Source organism: Schistocerca americana, chromosome 1, assembly GCF_021461395.2.
Source record: "Schistocerca americana isolate TAMUIC-IGC-003095 chromosome 1, iqSchAmer2.1, whole genome shotgun sequence".
Lineage (NCBI taxonomy): Eukaryota > Metazoa > Arthropoda > Insecta > Orthoptera > Acrididae > Schistocerca > Schistocerca americana.
Genome location: NC_060119.1, coordinates 1,011,234,524 through 1,011,246,541, shown reverse-complemented (window position 1 = coordinate 1,011,246,541; position 12,018 = coordinate 1,011,234,524). Strand labels below are relative to the sequence as shown.

General features: G+C 44.7%; 1 protein-coding gene across 1 annotated transcript in view; it reads right to left on the bottom strand.

The window, feature by feature from the left end:
* Positions 1-12,018, bottom strand: part of LOC124595971 (thyrotropin receptor-like) — a gene marked incomplete at its 5' end in the record, with an annotated part of 363,740 nt that overhangs the window by 192,072 nt on the left and 159,650 nt on the right. The window contains one exon of the mRNA XM_047134913.1: positions 3,227-3,519. Coding sequence (XP_046990869.1) covers positions 3,227-3,519 — 293 coding nt within the window. The remainder of the gene's footprint in view (positions 1-3,226; positions 3,520-12,018) is intronic.

Here is a 12,018-nt window from a genome sequence, read left to right as displayed (position 1 = left end):
TGGTCCTCAGTATTAAAATCTGGTTGAAAAGGAGTCAGAAGATCAAAAGCTATTAATCCCAGACAGAGAGATGGTTCATACTTGTTGCTCCGCTCTGTAATTTCCTTAACGATTTGCAAACGGAAGGAGAATAACTAGTGATAATTATTAAATATTTGCAAAGGAGTATTAAAAGGTAATGATGGAAATTAAAATTGGTGATATTCTTTATTGAAATGAGGTAAGAGATGCGGCTCTTCGGATAGCCCATTTATTGTGTTACAGGTGTAACATACACAAAATCTTGGACGTATCGCCGTAAAGAAGAAATATCTTTGATGATAAATCACGTGATCCTTGAGGTCAGAGCAGCATCATTACATCAATGTTCCTGCTACAATATTTTCAAAGCTCTGGCAGATAGACATTCACGAATTTACTGGCGTTCCAGAGAAAGTGTGGAGGGGAACTATCCAGTCGTAAAACAAAATTAGGTAGATGTTCCCGTAGATGAAGCATAAGCCATTCTGCAACACGTCATCGCACAAAACATGTTCACCGCTGGTGACTCTCTTTTATAGTACCCAATGGAGAGAGGGAAAGATTAGCATATAATAGGAAAGTAGGAGGGTAGTATGAAACCTGTCAAAAGACTTTGGTAACAATTATACAGAATGACACGTGTTATTCTGCTGCTCTTATTTTCAACCGACGTCCTGCAGAACCGAAAACTGTAAGTCATAAACTCTGGGCAGGCCGGTGTGCCTGAGCGGTTCTAGGCGCTTCAGTCTGGAACCGCGCGACCGCTATGGTCGCAGGTTCGAATCCTGCCTGAGGCATGGATGTGTGTGATGTCCTTAGGTTAGTTAGGTTTAAGTAGCTCTAAGTTCTAGGGGACTGATGACCTCAGATGTTAAGTCCCAGAGTGCTCAGAGTAAAAAGAGAGCTACTTAAACCTAACTAACCTAAGGACATCACACACAACCATGCCCGAGGCAGGATTCGAACCTGCGACCGTAGCGGTCGCGCGGTTCCTGACTGAAGCGCCTAGGACCGCTCGGCCACTCTGGCCGGCGCTCAGAGCCATTTGAACCATGAACTCCGGATTATCCATCCTAAGTTGAAAGGTTGGCTTGTCCACATTCTCTTCATTCTGCATAGGAGTTTTCTGAGTAGTGTAATGCTTTTCGCTGTAATGAATGGTCTTTGAGGTAAAATACCAAAATATTTTATACCGTGTAGTCTTTCACGGCCGGTGATTAAGTAAGTTAAAAAAAACCAAGTTCAGAGACCGTGATAGATACATAAACCTATTCACTGACGTTTCGAAAGCATATATGTGAGACATCCTGAGAGAAATTGGTTGTTCTAGGAACAAGCGACAGTTACCGATTTACCTCCGTAGATGAATACACAGGTTAACTGCCAATGTTCGCATATGTTGTTTATTAGCTAAACCGGTGTCGTCACCTTTTTTAAAAGAAAACACAAAAACTCTCGTGAAATATTACATTAACAAATTAAATAAACACTTAACTACAATTCATAAATTAAAAGTGATACCTTTTACTTCTTAGCTGATGGCTACTTTAGAAAGTTGTTTCTACAACTGCGTCCATATTCTCAGGTGCACAAGAGGACTGAGTGAGGCTAATCAGGGGAAGTTCTTATATAACTAGAACTCTCTGTATAAGCTAATAAAATTTGCCTGACAAAAAAAGCGAAGCACTGGAAGAGACGGCCGAATGTCAATGTAACTTCATACAAATACACCACATCGGCACGAATCTAACTGATTAGTGATGCAGATCCCTGTGACTGTAAACGGTCAGAAAAGTGCTTTAGTGTTCTTCACGTTAGGATGAGAGCCGAGAATGTCAGCAGTCGGACTGAGAAGACACCACAACACAAACAGCTGTATGTGGGGTGGTGCGAGCCAGGAAGTGTGGACTGTTGATGAACGGCGTTCCACGGTGTTCAGCGATGAATCGCGGTTCTGCACTGCCCAAGATGAGCATCAACGGCGAGTATGGTGGCGACCTGCAGAAAAGTCCCATTCGTCCAGTGTTCTGGAGAGGGCGAGTGGTGCTACACTTGGTGTCGTTGCATGGGAAGCCATTGAGTATGACTTCAGGTAACGGCTGGTAGTGACTGAGGAAATTCTTATGGTACAACGATTCATCACGAAATCCTTCATCCTCATGTGTTTTCACACGATACGTGTCTCTATAAACTGGCTACGTGATGTTGAGGTACTCGCATCACCAGCAAAATCCTCAGATTCATCTCCGTTAGAGCATGTGTGGGACCAGTTTGGATGTCTACCCTGTCGGAGTGCCAGTTGACAGATATCGAGGACCAGTTAGAACAGTTGGTTGCCAGCTTGCCATGGGGTAGGAAACAACGACTTTTTGACACATTTCCAAAGTGAACCAGACCATGCATACACGGCAAGAGGGTTGGAACATCATAGTGATAAATGGTCTTATTCTGGCAAGTTATTTGTAAATTTGACTCGCTTTTGTAATTCTTCTCTTTCCATGGAGTTTCATTTCGTTTCCTCCTCCCCTTCTGAGTGCTTCAATTTTTAGTGAGGCTATACATTTCCTTAAAAAAATGTTCCACTTTCTTGTATAGAGAAGAACCATTCGAGTCGATAGTCACATTTCTGGCACACACTTGAAGGAAACTGATAAAATTTTGTAGAACTGACACACAAGAAAAAAGGATGGTCTGTCTGTACATAACATTGTGTTTCTGTTGCAAATATCCTCATATCAGAAGTCCTGTCGTTAAAGTGGACATTAAAAGGGGTTCCGTTTATTGAAAAGATTAAGAAATACTATCCTGCACCAGCAACATGGTAAATGTGAATATATCTGAAGGTGTATCCTGCAGATGGGGACGAAACGACAAACGATTGTGAATAATTTTTTACAGGATGGGCAAAATAAAACTGGCCTGAAAAATATTTCGTGTACCTTAAGATAGGCATATCGTTAACAGTGATGTATGTTGGGTTGCCTATTTCAAGGTGCTCGAAATATTTTTTGGGCCAATAATTTTTTTTTTTTTTTAACATCCAGTGTAGTGCCGTCGGCCTGTCAGTCCGGAATGTGTGACTGATAGCATTTTGACTTATTTTTATATCTTTAATTTCAAATGTTTGTATTTTGTAGAGTGGCCTGCTGATTGGGTGGTAGCTGCGCGCATTACAGAGCAGCTGCGTGTAGCACGGTTGACTTACCGATCTGCCAGGAGTAGGCGTAGTTGAAGTAGAAGCCCATGGACTTGAGATCCATAGCGGCGAGGGCGAGCAGGTAGAGGCCCATGCAGAAGTCTGCGGTGGCCAGGTGGCACATGAGGAACTTGGGCACGGTGAGGTCCGAGGCGGAGCAGAGCAGCACGAGCAGCACGGCGGCGTTGCCCAGCAGCGCGGCCGTCACCACGACCCAGACGCAGCCGCGCAGCCACGGCAGGCCCATGATGTCCTCGCACGGGTTGAGCGCGTCCGGCTCGGGCGTGCACCGCACCGCCACCCTGCGCACACACCAGAGCCTTCCAAAGACGGGAACGACCTGGGGCACGTCTCACCACGACCGAAAACTCTCTGACAGGGTACAGAACGTCATTCTGAATGAAAACTTACCTACACGCGCTGAGGTACACTGAGGTGACAAGTCCCTGCATAGCGATATGAACTTATACAGACGGTAGTAGTACCGCGTACGTAAGGTATAAAAGAACAGTGAATTGGCGGTTCTGTCCCTTGTACTCAGGTGATTCATGTGGAAAGGTTTCCGATGTGATTACACTACTGGCCATTAAACTTGCTACATCACGAAGATGGCGTGCTACAGACGCGAAATTTAACCGACAGGAAGAAGATGCTGTGGTATGCAAATGATTAGCTTTTCAGAGCATTCACACAAGGCTGGCGCCGGTGGCGACACCTACAACGTGCTGACATGAGGAAAGATTCCATCCGATTTCTCATACGCGAACAGCAGTTGACCGGTGTTGCCTGGTGAAACGTTGTTGTGATGCCTCGTGTAAGGAGGAGGAATGCGTACCATCACGTTTCCGACTTTGATAAAGGTCGGATTGTAGCCTATGGCGACTGCGATTTATCGTATCGCGACATTGCTACTGGCGTTGACCGAGATCCAATGACTGTTGGCAGAATATGGAATCGGTGGGTTCAGGAGGGTAATACGGAACGCCGTGCTGGATCCCAACGGCTTCGTATCACTAGCAGTCGAGATGACAGGCGTCTTATCCGCATGGCTGTAACGGATCGTGCAGCCACGTCTCGATCCCTGAGTCAACAGATGGGGACGTTTGCAAGACAACAATCATCTGCACGAACAGTTCGACGACGTTTGCAGCAGCACCGACTATCAGCTCGGACATCGTGGCTGCGGTTACCCTTGACGCTGCATCACAGACAGGAGCGCCTGCGATGGTGTACTCAACGACGAACCTGGGTGCACGAATGGCAAAACGTCATTTTTCGTGTTTGGCGACATCGTGGTGAACGCACATTGGAAGCGTGTATTCGTCATCGCCATACTGGCGTATCACCCGGCGTGATGGTATGGGGTGCCATTGGTTACACGTCTCGGTCACCTCTTGTTCGCATTGCCGGGACTTCGAACAGCTGACGATACATTTCAGACGTGTTACGACCCGTGGCTCTACCCTTCATTCGATTCCTGCGAAACCTTACATTTCAGCAGGATAATGCACGACCGAATGTAACAGGTCCTGTACGGGCCTTTCTGGATACAGAAAATATCGCGCTGCTGCCCTGGCCAGCACATTCTCCAGATCTCTCACCAATTGAAAACGTCTGGTCATAGGTTGTCGAGCAACTGGCTCGTCACAATACACGAGTTACTATTCTTGATGAACTGTGATATCGTGTTGAAGCTGCATGGGCAGCTGTACCTGTACACGCCATCCAAGCTCTGTTTGACTCAATGCCCAGGCGTATCAAGGCCCTTATTAAGGCCAGAGGTGGTTGTTCTCGGTACTGATTTCTCAGGGTCTATGGAGCCAAATTGCGTGAAAATGTAATCACACGTCAGTTCTAGTATAATATATTTGTCCAATGAATACCCATTTATCATCTGCATTTCTTCTTGGTGTAGCAATTTTAATGGCCAGTAGTGTACGATCGCACAACGGGAATTGAAAGAATTTGAACGCAGAATGGTTGCTGGAGCCAGATGCATGGGACATTCCATTTAGGAAATCGTTAGAGAATGCAATATTCAGAAATCCACAGTGTCAAGAGTTTGCCGGGAATATCAAATTTCAGGCATTAATTCTCATCTCGCAGAACGCAGTGGCTGACGGCCATCACTTAACGACCGAGAGCAGCAGCTTTTGACTAGATCTGTCAGTGCTAACAGACAAGCAACACTGAGGGAAATAACCACACAAATTAATGTGGGACGTATGACAGTACTGCGAAATATGGCATTAATATGCTTCGGCTGCAGACTATCGATGCGAGTGCCTTTGCTACCAGCACGACGTCGCCTGCAGTGCCTCTCCTGTGCTCGCGACTATATCGATTGGACCCTAGGCGACTGGAAAGGAGGGCCCTGGTCAGGTAAGTCCCCATTTCAGCTGATAAGAGTTGATGGTAGGTCGAATGTTGCGTGGACCCCACGAAGCCATGCACCCAAGTTGTAAACAAGGCACAGTGCAAAGCTGGTGGGGGTTCCATAATACTATGGCCATTGCTTACATGTAATGGTCTGGATCCTCTGTTCCAATTGAACAGATCATTGACAGAAATGGTTATGTTTGGCTGCTTGGAGACCATTTGCAACCATTCATGGACTTTACATTCCCAAACAATGATGGAATTTTTATGAATGACGATAAACCATGTCACTGGACGACAGTCGTCCGCGCTGGTTTGAAGAATGTGATTTGGACGCCCAGGTCGCCCGACATTAGTCCCATCGAACATTTATGGGACATAATCGAGAGGAGGCCAGCTCGTGCACAAAATCCTGCATCGGCAACATCTTCACAGTTATGGACGACCGTAGAGGCAACATGGCTCAATATTTCTGCAGGGAATGTCGAACGACTGGCTGAGTCCGTGCCACGACGAGTTTTTGCACTGCGCCGCGAAAAAGGTGTTCCGACACGATACTAGGAGGTGTCAAAATGGTTCAAATGTCTCTGAGGACTACGGTACTTAACATCTGAGGTCACCAGTCCCCTGGACGTAGAACTACTTAAACCTAACTAACCCAAGGACATCACACACATCCATGCCCGAGGTAGGATTCGAACCTGCGACCACAGCGGTCGCGCGGTTCCAGACTGAAGAGCCTAGGAGGTGTTGGTTGGTTGGTTTGGGGAAGGAGACCAGACAGCGTGGTCATCGGTCTCATCGGATTAGGGAAGGATTGGGAAGGAAGTCGGCCGTGCCCTTTCAGAGGAACCATCCCGGCATTTGCCTGGAGCGATTTAGGGAAATCACGGAAAACCTAAATCAGGATGGCCGGACGCGGGATTGAACCGTCGTCCTCCCGAATGCGAGTCCAGTGTCTAACCACTGCGCCACCCCGCTCGGTAGGAGGTGTCCCATGCCTTTTGTGATCTCAGTGTAATATTTAGTGTGTTCCAGGAGAGCAGTTGCTGTTGGTGTTATACGTGAAAGATTTAGTGTCCGGTATTAGTTTCAATCAGCCTGGTGCAAAGACTGGTAACTTGCACTTAATGCAAAGAAATTAGAAGTTGTGTGCTTCACCAAACGCAAAAGTGTGGTATTCTTTGACGACAGAATTAATGAGTCACAGCTAGAGTGAGCCTGTGACGCCCATGACCGTCTACTGGCCTGACTGTAGATACAGTGAACTCTTTCTACGCCAAGGCGCTAGTAAGGGGAGAGAGGCGTTTAAGGGCAGAGTGGCGGGCCCATTTCCCGGACACCTCTTACCTCATGGAATGCTTCCTGGTGCCGATTATGAAACAAGTTGAGTGGATCTGGGCACTTCCTCGAGGGACTGCACGAGGAAAAATCCCTGGCTCTATTCGGGATTGAGCTCGGGATCTACACAGACGGAGTCTAGCACTCTAATCACTAGACTACCATAGCTGCTAAGATATGAAGTAATTAGGTGAAACACGGTTCGTAGGAAGAATGTTAAATGAAGGAAGGAATGTAGGATGATTAATATTTGTCGTCCCAATAGAATGAGGTCATTAGTATAGAGTATAGCCTTGTGTATGCGGAATGATGGAGAAGGGAAAACATCTGTGCTCTTTCAAGGGTGCCATCCTGCCATTTACAGTAAGCGATTTGGAGAAACTGTGGAAAACCTGTTTATGGAGATTTGACCCACGGTCCTTCCAAATATGAATCCAGTGTCTTATCAGTTTGATACCAGTCTCGGTGGCAGGATATCGCGAAACTGCAGTTTGTCTACAAAACGGATTTCATATGAAGAAATTGTAGAACAAGTACTTCAATACTGCTAGGAGAGGACATTGAGCAAATAAAAAGAAGGGCTGTACAAACGATCATAGGCTCGTTTGATGGCGAGCGGGTTAACAGCAGTGTTCACAAACCTTACATAGCTGGCAATTGAAGAAAGGCGCTGTGAATCTCGCAAGTACTTGCTTAGAAAATTGAAAGAATCGTGTTTCATTGCAGAAACTATGGATAATCTTGAGTTCCTGGATTTTTATCTCATAGAACTATTTCATATATTATTAACTGAATAACAGCTCGCAGAGAGGAATGAGCCCATTGTGGGACGGAGGCCAGGGTGGCATGGCTCTGACAGTGGTTCAGATCTCGCCGTGCCTGGGGCCGCCCGGAAATGTCAGATCTGTGCACTAACCGGGTACAACGTCATATACGCCCAGCTGCAGTCACAAAGGGATGAATGGCACGTTATACATTTATACACGTGCAGGGCAAACTATGGTAATTAAATTGTGAAACACCGCTTTAAAGAATAGAAAAGTACGATTCAGCAGATATACAGGGCGATTCAGCTGCCCCTGCAGCTGTGTTTTATGAAACCCGCGACACCTTCAGATATCACGTGGAAGATTTATTTATTCTCTCGCTCGCTACGTGCAAACTATTAGTCCTGCAAAAGAAATGAACAGGACCTTTTCCTACAAAATTTAATGTTGCTAAATTTTATTCTGGGAAACATTTTTGGTAGTGGCTGTCGTTTTCGAATTATTTAAGAAGAACGTACAAAAGTGACCATGCATTTTTGTTCATGTACTCGAAAACCGTGGCCTTCAGCGAAAGCATATCTCCGTACAAAATTTAACTACATTAAGTTTCCTGTAAAAAAAGATTGTTAATTTTTTGTGTTGGCCCAATAGTATGTGTGTAGCGAGAGAAAAAAATATGAAAATCTCGTGCATGGTTTCTGGAGGTGTTGCGCCTTGCATAAAACGGGTTGCATAAAACCCAGTGATAGGGGCAGCTGAGTAATCCTTTACACAGGGTGTCTTTCCCAAGAGATTTTGTCTGGTGATTCGGCAGATATTTGCAATTTCTTTTTTGCAATGTATGACTGAAGTCATCTCAAACAAATGGTGCGTATCCAGTGGCTCGTGCGACGACCAAGAAAGCGTCGGTTTGTGTCCAGTTTCGAGGAAAGTGATTTCTGTAGCGTAATATTATGTGCCCATTCGATAGAGGGCTCCCAAATTAGTCTAATGAGATATTTATTTTATCGGTATGTGTTAACAGGAGCAGTAAAACGCGAAGAATAACAAGCACTACAGCAGCAGTTGCTGAGCAACGCTGTGATCGGGTGTAGCAGTTAGCACAGGAGCCTGGGCGATGCCGTCGCTTCCTACTTTACGTACAATAAAGTGTGATCTGTCATTTTATTCAGATTTTTGATTCTCAAGATTCAACCAGATTTTTAGTCTATTGTATCAATAACTGAAAATAAGGCTGGTGATTGCTCTGTTAAGTGATGTACATGTTAGGAATTTCGAGGGAAGAGGGTGCAAAACTTATAAATGTGGCGGCCATCTTCCCCCTAGCGCATTGCTCTGAACGGAGTTGTTGAAGCAGGACCGCGCACTTTTGGACTTGTAAGATATCTGTGACGACGATCACGATCTTTGGAAATATTCTATTATAGTTCAGTGGGAACTTAGAGAAATCTGCAGTGGTTGAGACTTTGATTTGTTTTGCCAGTAGTTCAGTGGAGCATGAATTTCTCGTGAGTTAAGTCGCATCGGTCTTAAAGTTATTTGCACTGAGTCTATCTTTAACCCACTTAGCTACAAGGGACTATATTTATTTCGACACTGATCGACAGTTAATTTCTTTACATCGTGTATCTAGCAAACTTTTTATTGTGTTACTGTTGATTTGACTTCGAGCAATTTAACTGTGAACACTTGGTGTGTTTTCAAATTGTTTTAATGACGAGGGCTGAAACTTTAATAGTGGCAACTATTTATTTACAGCTCGTACAAAATAGATACGTGTTTCAAAGTTTTACTGACCTTCAAAGTAGTCACCAGCATTGTGTATAACTCGTTGCCAGCGATGTGGAAGTCGTAGGATACTCTAAGCAGTGCCAGTTGTGTTGACAGTTCGACCGGCGCGGTCTATTGCCGGAATTTGTAGCAGTTCTGAAGCGAATGCCGTGAAGTGTTTCCTTCAGTTTAGAAATCAAGTTGAGCTCACGAGGGCTTAAGTCAGGGGAGTGCAGTAGGCGGTATAGCACTTAGCAGCCCAAACAGTCAAACAAATAAGTAACAGCTTGCACTGTACGTGCTTGAGTATTGCCCTGCAAAATGATGGTCTGGTCCTGCAGAAAGTGTCATCACTTCTGTCTCTAAGCTTGTCGAAGGTTGTGTTCCAAAAATGTATCTGTTTTGTACGAGCTGTAGATAAATAATTGCCACTTTTTAAGTTCCAAGCCCGCATCTCGTGGCCGTGCGGTAGCGTTCTCGCTTCCCACGCCCGGGTTCCCGGGTTCGATTCCCGGCGGGGTCAGGAATTTTCTCTGCCTCGTGATGGCTGGGTGTTGTGTGATGTCCTTAGGTTAGTTAGGTTTAAGTAGTTCTAAGTTCTAGGGGACTGATGACCATAGATGTTAAGTCCCATAGTGCTCAGAGCCATTTGAACATTTTTAAGTTCCAACCATTCGTATATAGTATTTTTTGCTGACCACTGTATTGAGGGCTGGAGCTATTTTACTTCACAGTTGAGTTTAGTCACCAGGCTACATTCAGTATGTGTGAAACAGCATTATACATTTTATTGAACTTCAACAATTTCAGATTGGGGAATTTTAAATAGATAGCCGCACCTATGTTCAACCTGAGATAATTTAAAGCTGACGAATACGCCAGAAACAATTTTATTATTTTTATTATTTAAAGAGACAGTAACAGTTTCTAGTCAGCATCCCCTAGACATCCTAGTTGTATAGGTATATTAGCCGAGTAATCTATCTCCATCCATTAACCCCCCCACCGCCTCTCTCTGCAACCGCTCCTCCTCCTTTGTCCATCTACTCCCCCCTTTAATTCCATTTTCTCCTCTCCCTCTCCATCTGATCCTTCCTCTCGCTGATCACTGCCCTCCTCGCTCTGTCCATATTTTTCTCTTTCCTTTCTCAGCACATCTCCTGTTTCCCCCTCTCTCTCACATTCTTCTATTCTCTTTCTCTGTCCATTTCCTCCTCCTCATCTCTCTGTCCATCTCTTCCTCCCCCTTTCCTTTGCCCTCTCTGCCTCTGTCCATCTCCCCCCTTTTTCCTTTCGCTGTCCATCTCGTCCTCTGTCGTCCATCCCCGTCCGCTCTCTGTTCATTTCCTCGTTCCTCCTATCTGTGTCCATCACCTCTTTTCCCTGTCTATATGTGCATCATCTCCTATCCACTTCTCTCTCTCTCTTTCCTCGTTAACGCCCCCATGTTAGGAGGCTGGTTGTTCCAGACCCACAGTATTTCTTTCCAGTACGTAACTAATATGGTCACCTAATTCGGATGAAACTATTCCGGTGGTTTAGGATGAGGTATTTAACACTGGCGTACACACGTCACATATATTTCACACGTACGAGGATTGGAACTTTAATAGTGGCAACTATTTATTTACAGCTCGTACAAAATAGATAAGTGTTTCAAAATTTTACTAACCTTCAAAGTACTCACCAGCATTGTATAGAACCCATTGCCAGCGATGTGGAAGTCGTAGGATACTGTTGGCAGTGCCAGTTGTGTTGACAGTTCAAGCGACGCGGTCTATTGCCCGACGAATTTGTAGCAGTAACTGCCACTATTAAAGTTTCAACCCTCGTATTTGTGCACATGTTTCACCTGTATCTCTAATGAGTTTCGCCCTGTAGTTTCATTTTCAGGCAGCTCAATGTCTATGACGCCTTATCCCCTGAACTATATGTCGTACAATGACATATATTTCTAGGTGCATTAAGCGGCATATGTGTTCTGAATAGTGTTAATAGTAAGGAAATAATAAATAGAAACGTCAAGCATGATGCGACAGTTTTCACGCTTCTCAGTATTTACAACGTCATATCTCCTGAACTGTGAGCCGTAAAATGGTATAATTTTTCTGGTTTATTCAGTGGTATTTGTTGATCCTGTCTGCAAAGTGAGTCGCGAAGACAATTAGTAGTAAAGAAGTAAAAAATTAAATCGTCATGCTTTTTGCGGCAGTTTTACTATGTGAACAGCGAAAATGTAGTAGGCGATAAACTTTTTCCTTTCATCATTTTCTCGGGGTTGTCAGCATGAAACAGTTTGATAAACGTTTGAAATTATGCGTAAAGTTTGTTGCTACTCACTGTAAATAAAATTCTTCTGAGTTTGGGACCACACTGTGATGCTCGGTGTTGTTTAATATTTCGTGATTGTATTTTGAGCAGTGTGGAGGCAAGAACTGAAACGCTGCGTGAATTAAAGGCTTTCCTTGAAAGCAATTCACGTTCCCCTTGCCGGAAAACAGTCCACCATCTTCACAATTCAGTTTAAGACGCGACTTTGAACAG